This window comes from Canis lupus, chromosome 26 (assembly GCF_003254725.2).
Source record: "Canis lupus dingo isolate Sandy chromosome 26, ASM325472v2, whole genome shotgun sequence".
Taxonomy (NCBI): domain Eukaryota; kingdom Metazoa; phylum Chordata; class Mammalia; order Carnivora; family Canidae; genus Canis; species Canis lupus.
The window spans coordinates 859,649-884,282 of NC_064268.1; the positions used below are offsets into that span (position 1 = coordinate 859,649).

General features: G+C 56.0%; 2 protein-coding genes across 5 annotated transcripts in view; both read left to right on the forward strand.

Moving 5' to 3' along the window:
• The window catches only part of LOC112676390 (uncharacterized), a 535,411-nt gene that overhangs the window by 74,508 nt on the left and 436,269 nt on the right, over positions 1–24,634 (forward strand). The gene's annotated exons all lie outside the window — the stretch shown is intronic.
• The window catches only part of GALNT9 (polypeptide N-acetylgalactosaminyltransferase 9), a 79,800-nt gene that overhangs the window by 18,665 nt on the left and 36,501 nt on the right, over positions 1–24,634 (forward strand). For all 3 annotated transcript variants that reach the window (XM_035706475.2, XM_025473526.3, XM_035706477.2), the window contains exons 2-4: positions 7,904–8,084; positions 22,335–22,501; positions 24,152–24,326. In XM_035706475.2, coding sequence (XP_035562368.1) covers positions 7,904–8,084; positions 22,335–22,501; positions 24,152–24,326 — 523 coding nt within the window. The remainder of the gene's footprint in view (positions 1–7,903; positions 8,085–22,334; positions 22,502–24,151; positions 24,327–24,634) is intronic.

The window sequence follows — 24,634 nt, forward strand, 5'->3', positions numbered from 1 at the left end:
CCTCACTGTGGTGGCATCCAAATTATCTCTCATAATTAGAAAGTGTGTTCCCTCGGGTTATTGAAAGGAGCTTCAAATGATTATCCATAGAAACGAATGGCTATGGGCTTCAGGAAGCTTTTTGCAGAAGTATACACTCCTCTCCAACAACCGCAGGAGTGTGTTCAGAGGAAAGCTGCTTCTCCTCCAGAAGTCAGGTCCCTGCCTCTGAAACCAAACCCACCTCACTAAGCAAGAGCTCCAGACCAGAGAATGTTCTAGAAGCAGTAGGTGCCCTGACCTTGACAACTGGCTTTCTGTAGCTGGGGGCCCACTGCCTCTACCGAGACCTGGGGCCCTCTGGACTCCTGGGAGTGCCACCATCTGCCCAGCCTCCTCCGGGGGCTGCACTACTTGAGCCAGCCAGGCTTCAGTCCACCTGCACCAGGATGGAGCACAGCTAAGCGGGAGGGGAGAGGCAGAGAAGGCCACAAAGCTGGCCCTCGAGCCCCTTGTTCTGGGTGCTCCAGGTACCAGAGGAGGGCGCTCTCTGCTGGTGATTTAACCCACGTGGGCACATGCCCACTGTTGACCACCACTGTATCTGGCGGGATGAAATATCCGCTGGAACCCCGTGTGGGGACACCGTGCTGCCCGGTGACAAGCTCACTGAGTGCGGGAGGGGCTGGCCCCTGGGAGAGCCAGAGCCAAAGGAGCCAGCAAATAAGAATAAACACACACAAGATCTGCTACGGAAATATTTATATATCTATTCCATAAGATATTACATGGTGCTTTAGAAGATAATTATTAATTATAATTCAGTCTTATGTATAATAACATGGGAGATATTTCGAACAATAATTTCAAGTGGAAACTAAAAGCAAAACACAGACTTCTCCAGCTGGAGGACCAAGTGTGGGTGGGCACACCCTCCTGACCCCCTCCCAGGGCAACACCACGTCCAGGATGATGCAGACCTGGGGGCTGTGGCACTGGAGGATGCAGACAGTTTCATGGGATGCCTGTTCCGCTGAAGAAGGTTCCAGAATGCTTGCTGGAATCTCAGTTTTTGAGAGACATGAGGCTCCCCTCTTTGATGTAAACAGGGGTTCTCCAGATGCCCCCAGCCAGTCTGGGTGCCGTGATGTGGCCAAACTCATTCTCCACGGCCAGCTGGCCTCTCCTCATGCCACGCTGGCTGTATTTGCAGCACCGCCCCTGTCTCCAGCCTGACTGAGGAGTCCAAGGGGTGGGGAGAGGCGGCCCCATGAACGGGGAGCCCCTCTACCTGCCCGGAGGGGCAATGTCCACGAGGTGCATCAGTCCATGAGCAAGTGTCCAAAAGAGCCTCCTGTGGTCACCTGAAGCATTGTCCCAGGGCTTCCCCCGTTTTGCCCGAGATCACGAATCCGAGAAACCACCAAGGAGCCGACACCGATGCAAACACACGAGGGTTGATTTACAAGCTCGAGCCTGGGTCCAAGTACACCCGACACAGCGGAGCAGGGACTTGGACCCCGAGGTGGGTTTCAGCTTAGTTTTAAGGGCTGGTCTCAGGGACCTCCAGAAGGGCTGGAGCAATTCCTCAAGTTCTGTTTACATTTTGATATGGGGCTTTCAAGGGCTTTGAGCTCTCCTCTCATTCTGATATGGGACTTCCTGCCACTGGCTTGGGCTCTGTTCTCATGCTAATAGGGACTTTCTAGGGCGTTAAGCTTAAACTGTTTTCTTCCTGTAACTGAAGTAAGGTAAAGTTCAGCTCTTATTCACAGGGGCCTGGGATGGCTGTACCTGTGCTAACGCCACTTAAAGTGGAATGGCCTAATTTTCTCAGCCTCCACACCCCAAGAGCACCTGGAACTGCTACTGAGGTGCATGATGAACACGGAGCCTAGTGCTCATAAGCCAGGTGCTTCCAGTAAAACACTTTGCCCACCCCCTGTCCATCCCCTTCCTACCTTTGCTGTAGTGCAGCGTGAAATGGTACTAATAGTAATAAGTAGTTGTAATTAATGTCCTTGATGTCAAAGTGTAAATTTTCTTTTTTTTCTTTTTTTAAAGATTTTATTTATTTATTCATGAGAGACAACAGAGAGAGAGGCAGAGACACAGGCAGAGGGAGAAGCAGGGATCCCGATGTGGGACTCGATCCCGGATCTCCAGGATCACGCCCTGGGCTGAAGGCGGTGCCAAACCGCTGAGCCACCCAGGGATCCCCCAAAGTGTAAATTTTCTAAAAAAAAATTTTATTTATTTGACACAGGGAGAGAGCACAAGTGCATAAATGCACAAGCAGGGGGAGGGGCAGAGGGAGAAGCAGACTCCCCGCTGAGCAGGGAGCCTGATGAGGGACTCGATCCCAGGACCCCAGGATCATGACCTGAGCCAAAGGCAGACGCTCAACTGACTGAGCCACCCAGGTGTCCCTCAAGATGTAATATTGGTGACCTTTACTGGTTCCCTCTAAAATTCTTTGGATGTGTCGGTAGGAGGCTATACAGCCTCACCCTCTGTGAGCCTCAGGGGTCCCTCTGTGAAACGAGGAGCAGAGCAGGCCCCACTGGCCACCGGCCAGTGCCGGTGTAATGACCATCAGCTGCCACAACCAGCCTGTGGTCCCCGGAAGTCCCAGGGTAGCAAGCAGGAGGTGTGGCTTCTGTTTAATCACCAGAGAAGTCTTCTGGACAACATTTCAAAGGGAGAGCTAATGCATGCAAATTTCCCATTGTTCTCAAAATCATTTCTCATTCAAGGGTAGAAGGAAGAGTCTGGTGCTCTGATTCTCGTGGAGGAGGAAGTGCAAAGTTTCAAACAGGAAAAGCCGCCTCTCCCTCACATTCTGGAGGCGGGGGACCTTCGTGATGCGCACCCATCTGTGCAGCCTGCAGGGGGGTGAGCGCCTTCTCCGAGGGACATCTCCCATCTGTGTGTCCAGTGGTCAGAATCTGCTGGCTGCAGGTCTGAGTGGCCGTGTGGCAGGGGGCCTGCCTCCTGGTGTCTCAGGGCTGCCCTGACAAAGCTCATGCTTCAATGCCCAAACAGCAGACATTCATTCTTTCACAGTCTGGAGGCCTGACACCCAGTGTGGCATGACCTCTTCCCTCTAGAGGCCGGGGTAGGCGAGGGGCGGTGTGGGGGCCTGCTTCTGGCCTCATCCAGCTTCCGGTGCCTCCATCCCTGCCTGTTCCCAGGCTTGTGGCCAAGTCTCTGGGCTGTCACATGGCCATCTTCTCTTGTGTGCATCTGTCTCTTCCTAAAAGGACCCCAATCATGGGGTTAGGACTCACCCCGATTCAGGATGTCTTTACGAAATTACCTCTGTAGAGACCCCATTTCCAAATAAGGCCACCCCCCACAGGTCCCCAGGGCCAAGAGCAGAGCTAACCACGGTTCCATGCACAAGGCTACAGAGCCTGCCTATCTCCTGTTTGGTGGCCTGACTGATGGGATGAGCCCCTGAGGGCAGCGGCAGGAACAGAGACACCATGTCACACCTGCACCCTGGCACCAGGCCCCGCTGGAGAAGCCAGGACTTCAGGACATATGAGGGCAAGAAGCCAGTTCTGTGGGTGTCGGTGTCGACCCCAGGGCCCTTGGCATGGGTTCCATGGAGCTCAGGCCTTGGACGCCCAGGAACGGCCAGGCCACCTTCAATCTTTCTAAGTTTCTTCTGGTTCCATTTGCCCTCATTACCCAGGGATCAAGCAATCCTGCCTCTTTAGAAGGAACTCTATGTGAGAGAACATGAACCAACAGTGGGAAGAGGGACGATGAGTCCTAGAAGCCCCATAGGAAAGCACTGATGTGCATGACCCCATAAAAACTAAATCAGGTCCATGGGTTTTTAATTGGTGGAGCTGTAATAGAGCTGATGGCTCTGACCACTCCCCCTGCCGTTCCAGCCAGGGCCAGCCTCTCAGGGCCGCTGCAGCTGCTCAGAGGTCAGGGGTCAGGGAACACCAAGTGGGCAGGATCAGAGGGCACAGGGCAAGGCCCAGAAGTGGCCAGCCCAGAACCTTACCTGGGACCAGAGGTGGGTTCCAAACAAAGGCCCTGCAGGGACGGGCAGCACAGGGCTGGCGCCCACAGAAAACCCAGAGCCCCTGCTCCATGCCAAGGTGGGGTCCCCCAGGCAGCATCAGCACCCCTGGAAACTTCCTGGGGACGCTAGCATTCCATCTACCCAGTACCTGTGAACCTGATGTTCCATGTGAGCCCCTAAAGCCTGTTCCAACCAGGCCTCAGGATGCTGGCCTGAATTTGAGAACTGCCATCTGTGGGACGCTGTTCCTCTATGGAGCCCTGTCTCCAAGGCCCAGGTGTGGGGTCCTAGGGGTGCGGCTGCTGAGCCCAGACACTGCCCACGTTCCACGGTTGCTATCCTTCATTCAGGTCAGGGATTCTGCATTGGCCCATCTGCCTGCTTACTGGGTTTCTTTGTACCCAAATCAGCACTTGCTGGTCTTTGGGGTGGTTGTAGGGTGCAGGCAGTGCAGCAGGAAGTCTGAGACTGGCCTGGGGTGGACGAGGTGTGGCCGGGCCTCAGCATTCCCACTGTGAGCAAGTGTTCCGTTCAAGGTCTGTCCACACCTCTTTTTCATGTGGTGGTGGTTTTGTGGGTGATTTCGCTGTGTTGACCGCCCCAGGCCTGCAGTGGAAGGACTCAGGGTTGGGGGATGGGGAGAACCGCTGGTGCCACGAGAGTTTCCGTGGCTCCTGAGCTACATGCTGCGGGCTAACAAGTCAGCAGAATGTGTTCAGCGAGGCAGTGTTAACCAGGTTACATACTGGGGAGTTGGTGAAAATGTGGGACTGGGGCCTCACAGGAACCCAACCCCATGTGTTCCCTGATCCTACACTCGGGGACTTTATAGCACGATTACCACCAAGGAGAATCTATGGAACGTCTCTAAGAGCTGATGAGGGGCCCTGTGACTCCATCTCCCACAAACCTGCAGTCTGGGGTTAAGGCCTGGCCCCTGGGCACTCAGGACCAGCTGCAAGTCTCCATCGGGACCAGGTGTCAGCCCAGTCCTCAGCCTCTGGCTCTCAGGGTCCACCAACGCCAGTGGAGCCCTGGGAACACTTGGGTCTCCCAGGGTCTTGTCCTCTGGTGCCTCACTCCACAGCCGTATTTAGGGGGCTCCCTCCCGACGAGGACATCTGTCTTTCACTTTCTGTAAAAGCACCCAAAACGAGGAAACACCCTTGGGCAAATTTCACGGATTTGGGGGAATGCTGGTGTCGTGCACTGTCCTGTGTCACAGGCTTCCTGCCATCCTTCCCCCTGGAATGGGCTGGCTCCTCCAAGCAAACGGCTCTTATCTGGGGCCCGGGGAAATGGGGACTGCTGGCTGTGGTCCTGTGTCTAAAGCCTGAGCTCCATGAATATTGTTACTTATCATCCTTACCTCTTTACTCCGAAAGTGTACAGAAAATCAAGATCCAAGCCTAGAGCCAACCAAAGTGCATGTAATTTTGCACTGGAAGAAGTTAATAGTGTCTAGAAGAGCAAGTGAGGCTGCCTTGACATTCCATGGAGGGGTGTGAGTGCGGTCAGGCTGGGCTGCGTGGCTTCCGTGGCTCCCCAATGGTCACCCCACAGCCAGCGACTTGTCCAGGTGCAGGGGTTGGTGAAGGTGGGCTCGCTGCTCATTTTAAAGCCAACCCCCAGGCCAGCTATGGGAAGCTGGGTTGCGATTGTAGAGCAAAATGGGCTGTTCTAAGTGACTTTGACAATGTAGAGGCAGTGACATAGCTATTTCTGTCCTTTGGGGGGCAGTTCAATATGTTATTTTTTAATTTTTTATTGTAAGAACACCGTGCCATCTACCTTCGTGACGAAATTTTAAGTGTTGCTAACTAGGCACAACATTGTACAGCAGCCCCCTAGCTAATGCGTGTACGTTTATACGGCTGTAGAACAAAATCTAGGTCTAAATGACACGCGTGCCCGTTGAACAGAAGTCCCGGTAGAATCCTGACTTTTCCTTTAATCCGCTAGGGAGTGCACAGAGGCTGTTTAAAGTGACACTTCCAGAAATAGAGCCAGTGTCCCTCCTGAGGTCACAAAGGTAACCTGGGAATAGACACACACTGGGAAGAGTGGAGGGAGCGGGGCGGGGCGGGCCGGCCAGAGAAGCCTCAGGCTCCCGGGACTCGCCAGGGACGCGCCCTCATTGCAGAGCCAGAGGCAGACCCCGAAATGACAGTGGGTGCAGGGACACTGCGAACTGGCTCCAACCAGAGGGGGATGTCCTTGCAGAGCGGGGCTTGCACAGGACACGCCAACGCTTCCTTTTCATAGATTTCTGCAGGGTTTGGAATTTCTGACATGAGTGTGTCTCACTTTGACAAGCGAAAAATTGATGTGGAGCAGCCCAGTGGGTTCTCAGGGCCTGACCCCACACAGCCTGGGACCCTCCCTCTCCTGCTGCCCAGCCCTGTCTCCCCCTTCCTGACCCACCCCCCTGTGGGGTCCCCCCACCAGGCCCTCAGCCCCCCGCCTCCCTCACTCTCAGGGCCCACCCCCTCCAGAACCCACCTGTCTGGTCCCAGGACGCCGCCCTGCCCCCTGGGTCCTCCACCCCCAGGGCCCCAACCCCCTCTGGGCCCCCCCACCCCTACCCTGGGCAGCAGAGCCCCCTGGCCCCCCCCCCATCATTAGCAACCTTGCTGTCCCCTCAGGTTTGGGGACACATCTGCCTTTGAAAGACAGCTATTTACAGATTTTTCAAAGTGGAAAATGCAGCATAGCACAGACATTTAAAAATAACATGATTAGATATATTTTTGCTATATTAAAATAAGAAGCAGAAGTGATTTATGTATCATGTAGCTTTTCAATTTTACATACAATGTGTATCCTCTGATCTGACATAAACACCAACATAGGTCTGCCGGTTCAAGATGGAACCTTCCAGAAAACTCTGAGGTCCAGGCACCCGGGGCTCCCCTCCCGCAGGGTTGTAAGCCGGGCAGCAGTGCAGGCAATGGGAAGGTGCCTGCAGAACCTGGGGCAAGACACCAGCTCTGCGAGGCTGGAGGGCCCAGGGGGCTTCTGGGGATGATGTCCTGGGGGGGGGGGGACGTGTGGGCGGGGAGGGTGGCAGCTGCTGCAGGGTCATGGTTTGCACCCCTCAGTGCATGGCCTCCTGCTTTTATTCCCTGAGGGGGCGGGTGGCACAGAGAAGAGCCCTGCCTGCATGCCCTGTGCTGTGACTCCGATGGCAGGCACTTAGGCTGAGGTATGCTCACCCACTACTACAGGCAGCCTTCCGGTTCCCCTCCTGGGCCCCATCCCGCCTTTCTGTGGCTTGCACTACAGTGCCCTGGGGTGCCCCCGCCCAGAGCCAACATGCCCCAGTTCACCTGTCTCAGAGAGAGTCAGCGTACCATCCCCACGGTGACCCTGCCCAGGTGCCCACTCCCTCTGTCCGAGCTGCATTCTTCTCTGTCACATTCTTCTCTGTGACTACTTGGAAGAATGTTCCAGAAGAAAAAGCCCCAGGCCCGGCCTTCCCTGGCAGCCCATGTGCCCACATCCCTGGTGGCCCCATTGCCCGCCCCCCAGAGGCCACCTCTCCTGCCTGATCTCCAGGTGACCTCCGTCCCTCTCTGCCCTTGGGGGCAGGACCCTGCAGCACCACTATGTCCTCTGTGTCAGGGCTCTGGGGCTCCACTTCAGGTAGTGTCCCACTGTGTGTGCCATGACATCAGAAATTCCCACAACATCAAGGGTCGGTGAGCACGTGGGCAACTATGTTGCATTTTTAAAATTAACTTATTGAAAACAAATTTTAATTAATAGCCTTTCCTTGAATTCCTAGAGTTGGGCCTGAAAGAAAGTGGCTGCCCACAGAGGCTGGGGGCAGGCTGGGTAGGCCTGCCTGACTGTCCTCCTTTCCCGTTTCCCCTCCAGGCCTCGCCAAGCCCATCGGCCTGGTGGAGGGACCAGGGGGCCTGGGCCAGGGCGGCATGGCGGCCACCCTGCGCGAGGACAGCCTGGAGACAGAGAGCAAGTACGAGGAATATGGGTACAATGCACAGCTCAGCGGTCGCATCTCCCTGGACAGGACCATCCCGGACTACAGGCCAAAAAAGTGAGTATGCGCCGGCCCCGAAGGCACCACCATGGCCCATGTGCTGTGGGCTCCTGGAGCGCAGACAGGTACACAGACAGGTGTCTGCCACACCTGAGACCACCCTGCCCTCTGGTGTCCGTGCTTGCGGTGGGTCATGGGAATCCTGTCCACACCGGCAAGAGCCGATCCAGGAGACTGGGCTGTGCCTAGCCGCCACTCAACGTGAGGAGCCCAGGGAAGCACGCTGGGACCCTAGGGCTTGCCTCCTCCCATGCCCCCACGCCCCCATCTAAAGCTGTCTGCCTGGAAACAAACCCCTGTGCCTCCCATCCCCAATCTATCGCTGGCTGTGGCCTTGCCCTGTGGCCTCTTAGGACCGAGTCCTGCTCTGTGAGCGTTGCATCCTGTTTGAAAGCTCATTAGGTACCTTGGTGGGGATGAAATCTGAACAAAATGTCATGTTAAGCGGACATGATTACTCGAATAAAGCCCCTCCTGCTGACACCTGGGCCCTGGAAAGGATAGGCAAGTTTACTGGGCCAGGATCTGGCTGTACTCCTCCCAGTGGCTCCATCTGCACAAACACAGCAGGCAGCAAGGACCCTGCATCCTGCCACCACAGGTGCTTTCAGTGGTGGAGGGGAGTACTGGCTGGAAGCCGGGTGGGGGGACGGGGGAGGGCGATTCTAGAGCAAACCACAAGGACAGGGGTATGTGGAGAGTAGAGTTGTTTTAGAGACTGTGGGGACTGGTCCTGGGAGCCCGAGCAGTGTGGGAGTGCAGCAGGGGAGAAGACAGCCTGAGCAGGTGCACCATGGGTGCGGGCACAGGGCGGGGCACAAGTGCAGGTGGTGGCACAGCTCCTCCAGGGATGCCCCTCCAGGCCACGCAGTAGGACTCACTGCTGACTCCCTGTGCTGAGGGGTGGGGTGCCCTGGGGTGGTCTCCTGGGTGAGCCTGCTGGCTGCCTTGGGGGTTCCCTTCACCTAGTGCTTTGGGAACAGACAGTGGGTGTGGCCTGTCTCCTGGGTACCACGGAGCTGCAGGTGAGAGGACACTGGTCTCCTATTCCTTCCAGAGCAATCCCCCTCTCTGCATGCAGACCTGGAGTGCACACTCTTGTGGCCTCAGCACATGCCACATGTGAGAACTCTGTTTTATTTTCGTGGGTACCATCAATTCAGCATAAATGATGCTGGCTTTCCTTTTGTGATATGGAATAAAGATTCTTTCGGTTAGGTATAATACAGGCCAATTTGAAGAAACACGCTAAGTGAATAATGCAGGTGATGTGTAGGTATGACAAAGTCACGGATGCAGGCTTGAGAGGCTCAGGTTTGGGATGTGCCCAGTTTGTGCGCTAAGGGTGCGTGTGTGTGTGTGTGTGTGTGTGTGTGTGTGTGTGAGCATGGGTGAGTGTGAACACATGTGCATGTGTGTGCACGTGCATGAGTGTGCGTGGCAGTTTCTGAGCACTCCCCGGTGTACCTGACCTTTGGAGATTGACCTAAATGAGGTCCACTCAGCTGCTGGATCTGAGTGCCATTCTTGGCTCTGGGCTTCTGGGCCCCGTGGTGCCTTGCAGAGACCCCCTAGACCTCCTCCAGGCTTAGTAACTCACTGAAGGGACTCACAGCACTGGGCACACTGTGTTACTCCCAGTGTGGTTTGTTAAAGGACAGAATAACATCACGGAGGAGAAAGCATAAGGCAGGGGTTGAGCGGGCAAGAAGGGAGAGTAGGTGGGAATTTCCAGCTGCCCCTCCCAGGGGTGTCACAGAGACGGTACATAACTCTCCCAGCAATGATGAATGGCCACACGGATGACGGGTGCCCACTCGAGCCCTGCTGTCCAGGGTTCTATTGGCCAACTGACCTTTGTCTCCAGCCCCCAGAGTTCAGGCTGACCCCGTGGCTCAGCATAAACCACGCAGCAGCATAGACTACCCTGAGTGGTAACCAACGACACTCTAGTCAGGCAGGGTGTCCCAAGAACACACAAGTCACGTCCCTGGAGCTGGAGCTGGCAAGGGCCAGACCTTCCCTGTGCAGGATGTGGACTAGCCAGAGTGCTTTGTTAACCCCTTCCTGTGCACAGAGCTGCCCACCTCCCACACTGTGTCGCTGTGAGCCTAGGGGGACTTCCAGCCACCAGCGATGCACTGGAAGCAGTAAGAGGTCGCCTGTCCCTGTTGGCATCTCCATCTTCATCTGACAGCAGAGGTTATAAGGGAGGTGATGACCTCCAGCCCATGGGGTAAGGGCACTGGTCCTCTCACGGGCCAACCATGCCAGCCCTGGGCTGAGGGCAGGGCTCTCCTGGCCGTCCTGCTGCGTATGCACTTCCAGTGGCAGAGCACACGTTTATAGAACAGACATGAAAATGCGTGATAGAGCCTGTTGTTTCCCTCCTGGAACCTGGTTCTCTTTCTTTGGGTGCCAGCTCCCCTTCCCACATGGGAACACGTGGAAGCTTCCCAGTCCTGAGCAGGGCAGGTCACATGACTCAGGATTAAGGCAATTAGGGCATCATGTCCACCAGCCACAGCCACTGGCTCAGGGCTGTCACTTGGTCTGGGCCTGTCCAATCAGTGCGTCTTAGAGGTACGCAAGGTCTGGGGGCGGGGGGGTGGGGTGGGGGAATCAGGCTGTTAAGCCAAAGTAAAACTGCGGTAATGGGAACCTGGGGAGCTACACCATGTTACCTGTATGAGGGGAAAGCTTGGAGTTCCCACAGCCCAGCTGTGGAACCCAAGGACAAATCCAGTGCAGGGTGTGGCACAGTGGGGGTGGGGGGGAGGGGGAGAGGAATCCGGTTTCAGTGCCGTAGTAGGAGCACCTGCATCCAGCTGCTGTATATGCAGTAAAGTAGATGAATGAAAAGTCCTCTAGGTTCTGTCATCAATCGGTGTACACACACACACACACACACACACACACACACAAAGCTGCATATATTTTAAATCTGCTTAAGCAGTTTGGGTTGTGTCTCCTTCTTCCTGAAGGGCTCTCCCAGCTCCTCTGGTCCTCACTGCACACCGAGTCCCCAGAGCACTTTCCTCTGGCATCTCCAAGTGCTGGGGTTTGCCTAGGGGCCTGGCCTCCTCTGGCTCTCCCTCTGAGGACTGCGACCCACCCTCCTTCCCTGGCATGGCAGAGGCTCCCTCTTGAGGAAGGCTCCTCAGCCAAAGTAAACCCTGACAGGAGCCATCAGTTCCCAGTCAGCCTCAGGTTACAGGAGAAGACATCAAGGCAGACGTTGACAATAGGTCTTGCTTGATAGAAATCTGATCTACAGAAACCAACTAGAAGAGGCACAGCTTTGGGGAACTTTTGCCTCCCCAAACAGAGAACATGTGTTTCGTCTTCTGACATGTTTATTTATATCCATTTCTTTCCCCAAAGAAACTGGGAGGCCTTGAAGACTATGCCACACACAGACCCTGCACCCCACATGCTTACGGATAACAGACTAGAACCAGCAAGAAGCCCTTCCGAGCCATAGCTGTCCTGCAGGCCCCTGGGCCTCTTTGGACTTGCTGCCCCCGGCAGATGGCATCCTGGGGCTTAGCCATGTGGTGACAGCCCTCGTGTCAACTTGACTTTGAACATACACCCCGAGTCCTAGGGAGACCCACGCCCTAGTGCCGATCTGCAGGCAGGGTGCCTGGCCGTTGCCATGGGGCACATTTGAGATGGGTGTGCTGCCGAGTGCAGCCTGCAGACCAGGCACGGACTCTGCCTCAAGGGGTAGACTCTCTGTCTCTCCCCTTGGGACTGCATGGGCTTTTGTGGCTGGTCATCCAGTAGAGGAGGGGAGAAGTGAAGCAAAGGAGCTCCCAGGGCATCCACCCTGCCCGGCCCAGAGCTGGCACTGGCCCATTAACTGTCGTGTAAACAATTGGCCTGTTCTGAAGCTGCCATGGTGGGAGGAAGCCCACATGTGCCGGGTCAGAGCACCCCATGGACAGGCCTGAGAGCATGTGGAGAGACATGCCGGCCAGGGGCCAGCTGCTGGAGCCCCTGTGACGACGGCCCACACCCAGTCCCAGGCCCAGAACCACCCACTGAGGCCTTCCAGGAGCCGTGATGGGAAATCAGGTCACAGTTGCCATGATAGGGACCTCGTTGGAGGTAGTCACATGGCTGTGGAGCAGGAGGAAGGCCGGGATGGGCTACTACGGAATGTTGACTTGTGGTTTGTGATGCTAATGGTGTTTGTGGGAGCCTTCCCTGTGGCCACACATTCACAGCCACACTGGCGCTTAGTAGGCCCTAAGCAAATATCAATGGATGACTAACTGAGTACATACATAAATGTATGTTCAGTCTAAGCCCATCTTAAGCTTTTAGATTGATTCTCTAAACGGCCGTGGAGCAGCCCCATCCAATGAGAAATGGCCTTGTGTTGGGTTCTGACAGGGGCAGCCCCTAGAAGCACGGGTGTGCATGTGAATCTGTGTGTATGCATCTGTGTTTGCATGTGTGCACAGGTGTGCCTGCCCCAACCGACCATTCAGTCTGCTCCAAACCAAGGTCCCCACTTGCTTTCTCCCATTAGATACATTATTGATTTCCCTTTGTCTGGAGGTAGGAAGCTTTTCTAATTAAGCAGCAGCTTTATTTATGCCACAAAGCACATAACATCTTGATTATTAAGCCTGGCCCATGGGATGATGAAAGGGAGACTGGCAAATCCAAGTTAAACAGGATCATAAAAATAGGTGGCCATGCCTCCATCGTGTGCAGTAATGTCTTCTCTGCTACACGTTTGCAGAGCCTTCATGCATATTAACTGTCTGTGCCATGAACATCTTGGCCATCGGCTCCAATAACTCAGATTGAGTGGATGGTATGCGAGAGGAGCTGGAGTCCATCACCCCATGCTGGGTCCTGGCTCCTCTGATGCCTGCTGTGTGTAGGGTCTGTCGGAAGAGGCAAGTGTCTCAGACAAGGAGATGGGAAAACCAGGGTGGCATCATGAAAGCATGCAGTGTGATATGGGGCTTATTTGCAGGGAAAGACTCCTGGTTTCTTTACTCACCAGGGATCACAGAACCACAGTCCAAGCGATATCCTGCCTGGGTGGTCAGTTCTAGCAGGTGACACCCTTCCCTTTGCCTGCCCTGGAGCCCTCAGGCTGTGCCCAGAAAGGAGGCATCTGTGAGGAGGGCAGGGGACCCCCGTGAGGTTGGGTAGGAGTAGCTTGACCTTGCTGCAGCCAAATGGGGAGAGCGGAGGCTGCCTGCCCCTCAGCTCCCTCGCAGCTGGGGGTTTGTTGGGATGGGGGCTCTGGACATACAGGGGCAAGGGCTGGCTGTAAAACCTCCTGGGGCCTCAATGCCCCTTTGCCTGCCAATGTCCACCCTCAGAGGCCCCACAGGGCTGCAGGGAGACAGCCAACAGAAGACCTCCATACTGAGCAGGACCCTGGCAGGTTAGGACCCCGGTGGGTCAGTGATATCTGAGAGAGAGACTGGAGGGGTTGGAGGTCACAGGCCACCAGAGTAGTGACACTCTTGATGGTCCAGGGATTCCTGGAGGCCTTGGCCACTCCCGTAGCCTGCTCACTCCACTGGGTGCATGAAGGCCTCTAGCCTGCCAGGTGGTGCCTGGGCTTGTCAGCGTGTGGAGCAGTGACTCTGCAACCCCTGTGACTGTCTCATGTAGTCTGAATGAGGTGGGGCGTAGGGGGACCTCCGCACACCCCAGTGCCCTGTTCCTGACATGCAGGTGTTTGTGTGCGGCTCTGCAAGCCTTTGCTCTGAGGTCTGGTCTGAGGGTGGACTGCATACATGGCTAGGGACAGGGGTTGCGTTTCGGCCTGTGGCCTTGTCTCTGTGAAGACAGGCAGGGATGGCTGGAGCAGGAGTGCAAGTCAGCTGCAGCTGCTTCACCCATGCAGGTCTGTGCAACAGTGAATCTGGGGTATGTGTGCTCCCTTCGATCTTCAGGCCGTCACCTCGAATAAATATGAGCCATTCATGTCTTTCCTGGGCCATCCGTCTCTCTCTGTGGCGTGTTCCTGGGTCTCTATGTGAGATGCTGTGTGTGTGCACATGTTACTCTGTGTGGGCACATTAATGAAACTACGACGTCTGTGTTGTGTGTGTGCGTGTAGTTGTGTGTTCGTGTGTCTGAGCTGTGCACCCATGCACATGCAAGTGAATGTGCATGCAGGCATTAATGAGTGCACATGTGTATTATGTGTGCACACATGCACCTGTGTTGTGTGATGTACATGTGTGTTTGTTATATGTGCATGCACGTGTATGTGTGTGCACATGTGTGGTGTGTGCTGGGCATGTGTGCGTGCACATGTGTGGACATACACATGTTTCTGGGAGATCTTGCAGCCAGTTGCCTGGATGGATGGCTGGCCTCAGCTTGGGGAGTCTAGTTCCGTGTTTCCTTTGTGTCCCCAGTCTGTGTACCCGTGTCTGTGTTCCCATGAGTGTGGGAGTGTGTGACACATAGCAGGCAGGTGCCGCCCCCAGACAGCATTCACACCGAGCAGACATGCTCCCTGGGTGACACACTTCCAAGAACCCACAGGCAGCTGTTTCCAGAGACATCGATCGTGGCTTCCGAAGGGCAGCCTCCCTGGACCCGGGGCGCTGGCAGGAGATAGATGTGCGTCCTGTCGTCAGGAGGTGAAACTCGCCGCTCCCCTGAGGGGAGTGCTGCCACTTCCTCCCCCTCCATCCTGCCTCTGATGCACAGAGGGCATCCCCATAAATTTTCATTAGTGTCTGCCGTGGCCCCATTTCCTGTGAGGCCAGTCATGACGTGCCTGCCACACGTTATAACCAAGACCTTGGAATAGGCTTTCCAGAGCCTCATAACCACCCCTGCTCCTCTGCGGGTTTATAAATCCTCTTAGAAGCATCCCTGTGGTTGAGGATTTCCTGCTTCTCTGGCTCTGGGTGGGGATGTGAAGTCTAAGCCAGAGCCCCCACCGCACAAAGCCCAGCCGTCTGACCTGACACACACGCAGGCACCCAGTGCATCTGCAGGAAGCACCCACTGTGTGCCCAGTGCTTATCTGCTTAGCAAATTCCCGCACTGCCAGCTACAGTGACACCAGCTGTTATCGGATGGAGGCAGGAATTCAGATGCGGTGCCAGGGGTGGCCTCTCTGAGCAGGACCTTGTGGACTCAGCTGGAGGCTTAGTGGCGGGGGCAGGGGGATGGCTGGCACCCTCTGTGGGTTGTTGCGCGTGTGGATGCCGACCGCCAGCTGTCCACCTGGGGGGACCTACATGTGGCAGTCGGGTTGCCTCTCTGGTACCTCAGGGCTCCAAAAACAAAGGCCCAGCACACAAACACCAAGGCTTCCTGCTCTTCCTGACTGCTCAGACACACCTGGCCTCACCTCACCATACTCCGTGGCTGGGAGGTGCTGTGGTGGGAGGGTCTGGGCAGAGGAGCACAGGGGTGTGACCTGCTGTGACCTCTTCAGGAAGCATGGTGGCCAGAGCACCTATTTCAGACCATGTGTGACAGTGTTTGGGGTACATAGGCTGATGACACTCCAGAGATGAGTGGGGTCCCCCCAAACAGAGGGACAGCATGTCAAATGAAAAACCCAACCACCCAGCTATGAGAGGTGTGCAAGGATGGGATCCCTGACCTCACATAACCAGAAGTCTGCCGTCAGCGTCCAGAGTCCTTCAACTGGCAGCAGCTGACAGCGTCAGGGAACCCAGCTCTCCCCAGTTCTCTGCTCCACCATGTCTATCCTCATGGTCACAACATGGCTGCTGAAGCTTCCTCACATCCTCACACCGTCCTGAAGGGCTAGAACAAATATGGTCCTGCATCTTCTCTCGCCTCAAGAACAGAGGACACTTTCCCAGAAAGCCCTGCAGAAACCTCCTCGTGTGTCCTGGGCCATCTGCCCTTCTGCCCGTCTGTAAGCTGTGAGAGGCAAGGATGCTCATCTGCTCCTCTCAGGCACTTGTGGTATTTGATTTGCTCTGTTTCTGGCCTCTCAGGGTTGTGGGGACACCTGCCTCAGATCCTGGGGCTGGCTGAGAATTCAGCTGATGAGTTGGCGGGTGGTCCTCTCCCTGCCCCATGGAGCTGAGGCCCCGAGCTGGGATCCTCAGCATCCTGGCTGAGGGCAGGGTTAGGACGAAACCCTGTGCCAAGAGGCCACAAGCTCCTGTGGACAGAGACTCCCTGAGCCTTCTGGCTCCTCTGTGACCCATCTGCTGAGGGAGAAGCTCAGCGCTTGGCCAGATGGGGTCCTCCCGCTGCACCCTGAGCTCAGGTGAGCGTGCCCCTGCACCATGTACCGTCCAGCGTGCACTCCGGATCAGGACCCCTTCAACCCCAAGAGGCAGAACATCTATCAAACTGGCTTAAGCTGGAACAAGAGATGGGGCAGGGGTGTGGGGAGCCAGAGGGCTGTGATGGCCATTGCAGGGAGGGTGGGGCGTGGGTCCCCCAGCCGCGGCAGGGGCCGAGCAGTCCTGAAAGCAGCCACAGCTCAGCGGCATGGGGAGCTCAGCGCTCTGGTGGAAGAGCTGGATGTGAGGGCCGCCTGCCTCCAGTGATGTGCAGCCCTGCCAACCCCACTCACGTGGCCTGTCCTGTCCGCTGAGGAGGGAGGAAGGAGGTGACACAAGCAGGCCAAGAGGCCCAGTTGGTGGTGACATTCCTGATCTTCAGCGGGGCCAGGTTTTTATCTCTTCGTTAGTGTCCAGCCTTACCTGACAACAGCCCTCTCCACCTGCCCTGGCTTTAACACAAACGTGCTCTAATGGGGGAGGGGAGTGTGTTCTGAGTAAGAGAAGTTATTTTAATGCAGAGTTGTGTTAGGCCAAAATGAGCTATGCACACTGCACTGTGTCTGGTTCCAACAACAACTTGTGAGCTGCCCGTGTTCCCAGGGGGGTGACTTGCACATGAACGCAGTAGGGAGCAAGACGGCATCACCCTGACTGGGAAGTGTGCCTGGAAAAGACCCCCGTCCTCTCAGAAGCACTAATTTAAATGTCTAGCAGCAGGTGAGCAGCCGCACTCAGCCCTATGAGGCCTGCAGGATTGGCCCGTGGAACCGTGTGGCTGTGGACGGGGGTGCCTAAGCCCAGGACTGTCTGCACGCACCCTTGCCGCTGCCCACTCAAGACCCTGGACGGTGATCAAGCCCACAGCATCCTGCCTGTGGTCCTTGTGGGGCCAGTGTCTCTCTCTGTGACAAGGGTCCAGCTTCCACGTCTTGAGGGGTGCCGCAATGGGTGGACATAGCTGCACGCCACCCTGGAAGCACTGGGGGGGGCAGGTGAGGGCAGACAGGGTCTTGTCACTGGCATTGATGTCCCCGATTCTTTATCATGAGCGGGGCTCCCTTGGGGAGCATGGCATGCCTGGCCCTGCTAAAGCAAGAACATGCCAGTATGAAGATGTGAAGGAGGCCCCGAGCCATCCTGGTCTTCCCGTGCTGTGCGGGAGGCTTATCTCCTCAGGAAACCTTAAGCATGGAGCCCACCGTTCCCATGGGTGACAGGGTCCTGGGCAGTGGTGCCACCCCATCAGTCCCTAGGCTTGCCCTCCTATCTTTTCTCCCTTTCTTCCTCCTTAATAGAACCCCAAATTCAGGTGAGCCCAAGCCCATATGAAGGCTGCATTTCCTGCATCCCTCACAGGGGGTCGTGGCTGTGGCCAAGAGGTCATGATCTGGCCAGTGGGACATATATGGACATGAGGAAACTGTGCCTGGTGGGGAGGGCATGAACTTTCCCTCCTTCCCTGCCTCCTGTGATGGAACCAGAGCTGCTGGCTCAGATAGGCTTGTGGATGACCCCATGCTTGGCACAGTGATGAGGCAGCAGGGCCTGGCTGCTAACACCCCAGCCTCCAGCTGCCCCAAACCACATCTCCAAAATTTCACACGGAAATCAGCATCTGCTTTGTGTACATCACTCCTGTGTTCCCCAGGCGGTTCCCCCTGCTGTGTCCCTCTACCAAGGTGTCCCTACAAGCTGTGCCCAGATACACATGGGTATTACTGGGCTCAGGGAGGGGGCAGCCCAGGCACTGGAGTTGAAGCTAGCTTAGTTTCCATCACGTCCAAAGTCATAAGTGTCAGTATTTGTTAAGCTCTATATGAATCTATCCTGTGTTTTACAATCATCGTGAGCACAGTAGATGCACTATCTTTAAGAAGACTGTCTGGATAGCACCAGATCCTTTAATAGATGTGACCTGTCAATTTTCTAGTCCCCGAATGGGACTTACTCTTGTTGGAAGAACTGAGTGAGAAGAATCTCAAGAAGCAATACTGCTGGGGAAGAATCTCTTCCAGATGGTGGTTTCTAAGGCAGAGATGGGAAGATGGAGAGGTCATCTTGTGAGTGCCACGGCACAGAGGGTCCACCATGTAATCCAGGACTCAGAACTAAGTTCATTAAATAGATGGGGCTTAAATGATTCAGGGAACTGACCTCACCCAGCAACATGTGTGTCCAGGCTATGGAGAGCTCATCTGGAAAGACCTGCCTGCTTTATTGGTTGGAAACTTAGGGGCGCATCTTTCGGGCCGAGGGAGTGGTGTCATCGACATGGGCTTCCCGTGGACTCCCACCTGGGTCCTGCCTGTCCTGCGTGTTCCATACAGATGGCTTCATTCCAGAGCCCCTGGGGCACAAGTCAGTCACAGCATCGGCCCCGGCCTCTGGGACTGCTCCTGCTCTCCCGTTGGTTCCCCCCCTCCCATGTTTGGGCAGAGACCCCATCTGAGTCTGGCCCTGTGCACCTGCTCCTCACACATTGACCATGACCCCCCAGCGCACCTTGTTCTTGGTTGCCTCCATCAGAGACCAATGGGATGGACTCCCAGCCCAAAGAAGACCCTGGACATGGTGTTCTGGTGTCTGCCTGAGGGATAGCTGCCTGAAGAGCCTAGAGCCTTAGTCAGGACCACAGCAAGTCGGCCTGGGGAGGGGATGGTGTCTGCAGAGACCTCGTGCAGATCTTCCCTCTGCCTTTCTCCTTAGGAACCACGCAGTGTGGGCTGGGGTGTCAGGGAGCACCATCGTGTCCACCTCCCCATCCTCCCTCTGAGCACCTTCCCCACCTCGGCTGTGCTCCTGCTGAAACCCTTCCTGACTCCTGGACTCAGGAAATGACGTGATCCAAGTGTAAGCCAATCAGGGCACCCTATCTCCCCGGCCACGATGATTGAGTGCACCACCCAATCAGCACCGAGGAGACACGAGGGTGCTTCCCCTACCTGTCCTGGAACATTTCTCAGCCCAGGAAGGGGCAGGGAGAGAAGAGGCCCTGGGTCCTGCCCAATGGCCGGAAGTCACAGCACCCCTGCGCTTCTCACAGAGGCAAGCCTGCCAGTCCCCCTCATTGCTCACATTGTCTGATGGACCTGCAGGGCAGACAGTGGGCAGTTTGTCTGGAAGGTTCTACCCCCCAGCTTGCCTGGGAGCCCTGTGCTCTCCCCGGAGTACCTGGCAGCCCAGGAGCTCTGTGTCTGTCAGGGACCAGCAGGGGCGTGAGCTTGCAGAAAGCATTTTCCATCCAATAAAGGTGGCAAGTCTCCAAGGTGAGTGGCTGCCATGGACATTTAGGGTGGAGAACAGGTGGCCTGGCAGGAACCTCTACATCACGTGGAAAGTCTTGAGATCAGGCACCTTGCAGGGCCCAGTAGGGTCCTCTGCCCCAACTGCCAGCTAGGAATGGCCAAGAAGCCCGAGGAGCAGGGCTCTAGCGTCCAGCTGCTGCCTCATTCAGTGCCATACCATAATGAATCCCTGAGACTCATGGCCTCAGGGGAGGGAGGCAGCAGGCAACGCATGTCTACATTGTGGAGACTGGAGAGGGGTGCTGAGCGTCCACCAAGGCAGGGTCATGGTGCCCTCCACATCCTGCCATGCTAGCACATCCTGTCATGCCAGCACAGTCTGTCACACCAGTACAGCCTGTTTCTCATTATGCCCAGTGCACCCCATCTGCAGGCTCCCTGTCCCCTGGTTCTCCACGTGGCTGGCTCCTCCCTATCCTTTGGGTCTGTTACAGGCTGAACTGTGTCCCCTTAGTTCATACGTAGGAGCCCAAACCCCCAACACCTCAGGATGTGACTTGGAGGTGACAGGCAAAGTGGGGTCACCCAGATCTGTCCCATATGACTGAATCCCCTCGGAAGAGTAGAGCAGGGTGCAGACACACACAAGGCACCACCACTGAGGACACAGTGGGAAAGTGGGAAGACAGTGTCTGCATACCTAGGGGAGGCCTTGGGAGGAGCCAGCCCTCTGCACCTGGATCTGGCCTCCCTGCCTCCAGACTGGGAGGAGCACATGTCTGTGGTCTAGGCCGAGCTCTCTGTGATGTTTGTTACTCAGCTGAGCTGAACAAGGCAGGACTGAACTCACTGCCGGGTTGGTCATGGCTCCTCCTTGGCTGCCTGGTCTAAAGATGGCCCCAGGGTCCCCACCCATGGCCCCACTGTCTCCACCCCTTCCTCTGTGAAATCACCCTGCCTGTGTCCACTGCTTCTTGTCTGTGCACCACAATGGGGGCAGACACTCCTCTGTCCTGTGGGCCTCACGCTTCCAGCCCCCAGCACATACCTCCTCCACCTCAGGAGACAGAGCCAGTCCTTAGGACAGCCACATGTGGCCCAGTGGCTACCTCAGAGGTCCCTTGGGGAGGCAGAGAAAGCAGCCCCAGCAGTCCCCATGCCCGGGATGAGGCAAGTTGAGACAGTGGGGATGCTCCCATGTGTTAGGGCCTGTGAGTGTACATCCTTTGTTAACAGATGTGTGCTAGGCAGCTTATGTGTGCAGGCCCAGCTCTGTGCCCTTGGGCTATGGTAGTGAAGGAGCCTGCTCTCAGGCACTTGCATTCCAGGGAGACTCCAAATTGCAGATAAGAGGGAGACCACAACGGAGGACAGTGAACAGGTGGGAGCAGGTGCAGGGAGTTCAGCCCATCAGCCTATGCAATCCTTCCATTCCTGATGCTTCCCACCACCAGCTGTCGTCCTCAAGATGTGTTTATATCCTCAACTGTTTTTTCTGTTGTGTACATTGTGAGAGTTCATAAAAATGGTACATTTCAACCTTACTCCTCCAAGGAAAAATGGAGTGTAGTCTTCTTGTCAGATGGCATTTTTCTGAGTGATGAAGTCACCGTGGCTGTGCACCTGTGGCCACGTCCACATGGTGTTGATGAACAACTGTGTCCCTCCAGCTGTGAGCTAAGAAGGCTCACTGGTGATCTCCCACCTGCACCAGGGCAGCACCTGGCCCTGGGGCATTTGGTGGGGAGCTACCAATGGCTCAGGTTCAAAACCCCAACTGCATTCACTTCATAGGAGGGAAGATGGTCTTTCAGAGCAGGGTTGTAAGTGTGAACATGTGAGAGCATGAGGCATGAACGTGAGTGTGTGAGTGAAAATGTGGGTGAGAGTGTGTGCAGAGTGTGAAAATGACTGTGTGGCCGAGTGAGTGGTCTCTGCCATCTTAAGGAGAGATTTGGTGTGTTTATATTTATTGTGGCAGCAAAATTGACTGGGCTCCTTCCATGTATATTTCTGTTTTTCCATTACTCCTGTTTTCTCTCTTTTCCATCACCTTGTTTTTGACATTTGCTAAGTTCCTGTTCATTCCCTTTGCCCCCTGGTGAATTCATTCCCTCCATTTTTATTATATCAGCAGCCCACAGCCCGGTACCTTCTACAGGCTAGTTAGCAAAAGTGCAACATTTAATTACATCTAGGAACCAGACCTTTCTTGCCTGTGCCCCCTCACCTGGCCCCCTCGCCTGGCCCCCCTCACGCAGCCCCCACAACAAGACCTCCAGGAAACCTGCACATTCCCTTCTTGTACTCCTCAGTCCTTAGATTTGGCCAACGCTGGTCCCTTCAGCCCCAATGAGTCGGTCCCTGCAGACTTCACATCCATGGCAGCAGCCCTCAGCTGACTGTCACACTGCCCCCCCTGTAGCCCATCATCTGCCACCCAGGTTTCAGTTTCGGGCCACGCCCAGGGTGCACAATTCACCATAGATGCTGCCACACTAGGCTACAACCTGATTGGACAGCCATTCCCTGAATCAGCACGGACTCGGTAGGCTGAGACCCAGAACATGCAAGCCCACGGCTTCTGACGGACGGAATCTTGGAGTCTGGGCATCCTCCTTGGCCCTGTTGTTGCTCTTCTGTTTATAAGAGCAGAGCCGGCTGAGCAGCATGTCTCATGTCTGACGACCATGCTGCCTGCTGACTGCCAACTGTGTCTCCCACAGGTGCAGACAGATGACCCATGCCACCGACCTGCCCCAGATCTCTGTGGTGTTCATCTTTGTCAACGAGGCCCTGTCTGTCATCCTGCGCTCTGTGCACAGCGTGGTCAACCGCACACCCTCGTGGCTGCTCAAGGAGGTCATCCTGGTGGACGACAACAGTGACAGTGGTGAGTAGGGGCCAGTGTGGCACTTCGAGAGCACAGCTGTGCTGCAGCTGGGAGCCAGAGACCTGGAGGTGGGTTGGGCTGGCCGCACTTCCAGTGGGCTCCAGCCAGAGTTCTCCCCACCTCTCCTGGCTCTGGGGACGGCTGGTACCCTTGGGCCTTGGCCGGTAGTGCATCATTCCCATCTCTGCCTTGTCTTCATGTTGCCTCCTCCCTGTATGGCACACCTGTTGTTGGATTAGGGCCACCCTAAATCCAGCAGGATTTCGTCTCAGGATCCTTAACCGGCTATATCCATAGAGGCTGTAGTTCCAAATAAGGTCCTGTTCTGTGGTACTGGGTAGATTTGCATTTGGGGGCTCTGTTCATCCCTTATAGATGTCATCCAGAAAAGCCCTGGCAGGCTGAGCTCCCCTACATGCTGCTCACACCATTCACTCCTTGCTAGTGACAGAGGAGAGGGTCTGCTGGAGAGGAGCTGGGCCCCATTGGGCCCCCTGGCACACATCCCATGCCTGCCTGGCACGAGCAGAGCCAAGAGCCTGAACTTGCCATGGACGGCCCCCAGACTGAGATCCCTGTGGCGTCTCCTCTGCACCCCGGAGGAGGGGAATCTGGGGCATTGTCCAAAGCCCTCAGGAGGTGCCATGTCCAACCCAGGGCTGGTGTGGATGTATATACTGTGGAGCCCTGAACCGAACCCCTGAAAGGAGTGAGGACTGGGTGGTCACCTTCCCTAGAAAGGCAGGATGAGGGCAGGAGGCAGTTCTTGGGAAGGACCAGCTGCCCTTCCTGGGTCCCAGGGAAAGGTGGCTTCCAGGGGCGGTGGCCACTGGGCCTGAGTGCAGGGTGAGGGGAGTCCCTGCCCAGCTGCCTGGAGAGACAACCACCTTCTTCCCCATCGGCCTTGATCTGCTGTGGCTGCCTGTTTGGGTGCACATTTGGCCTGTAGGCGCCTCCTCAAGCAGGTCCTGGGTTTGTACCTGTGCCTTCATCGAGTTTGTAATAATTTACTGACCTGAAATTCTCCTAAAATCGACCATTTAAAACATAAGTGTATGACTCAGGGGCATGATGCACACTTAACGCTGGTGTGCAGCTGTCCCCACCCTCTGTCTCTGGGACTATCCATCTTCCCAAACTGCAGGTCTGTCCCCACGAAGCACTGAGCCCCATCCACAGCCCCATCCCACCCTCCATCTCTGCGAATGTGGCACCTAATGGGGCCTCAGAGAAGTGGGTTCAGAGGGTGTGTGTCCTCAGGGTTCATGTGTGTGTAGCAGGGGTCATGGCTGAGTATCCCACAGCGTGGATGGACCACGTGTGTGTGCCCATTCATCTGCCGTGGACGTCATTCCTCTTTGCCGGGAGTAACTCAGTCCCGAGTTCTCGTGTCTGTGACTCATGCCTCTGTCCACGCAGTCTTGTGGGGTAGGGGTTTGTTTGTTGCTCCAACACTGGAGACCCAGCCTCGTGGGGGGAGATCTTGTCGCTCCGTGGTCTCCCTGGCCCCTGGAAGCACATCTGGCCACGGCAGTTCGTCCTCAACAGATCCAGGGCACGTGGTGCTCCAGCCTGCTCGCACCAACTTGGGGCAACCTTGGGGCCCTCCCAGGGCATGGCTGTGCTGAGGCATGTCTGTGTCCCCTGCAGTGGAGCTCAAGGCCAGCCTGGACCAGTATGTTAACAGGAGGTACCCAGGCCTGGTGAAGATCGTCCGCAACAACAGGCGGGAAGGCTTGATCCGGGCGCGGCTGCAGGGCTGGAAGGTGGCCACGGCCCCAGTGGTCGGATTCTTCGATGCCCACGTGGAGTTCGGCATGGGCTGGTGAGAGTGGGTCACCAGGGGCAGAGCTGGTGGGGGGCTGGCTCTGGGGACTCCGTGCATCAGCCAGCAGACGAGCCTGGGGCTTCCCTGCACCTAGCTCACCAGGCCAAGGCCGCTAGCAAGGCGCCGACCTCAGGGCATTGCATGTGAGGACTGGTCTGTGCCCCCATCTTGCTCCCAAAGGGAATCAGATTGGCCAGCGGTTCCACAGGTCATAGCACAGAATAAGTGTGGCCTTGTGGCCTCAGATCAGGGAACACACACAGTTTTGCTGCACTTGCTGTGTGCCCGTGTCGCCCCCAGGTCCT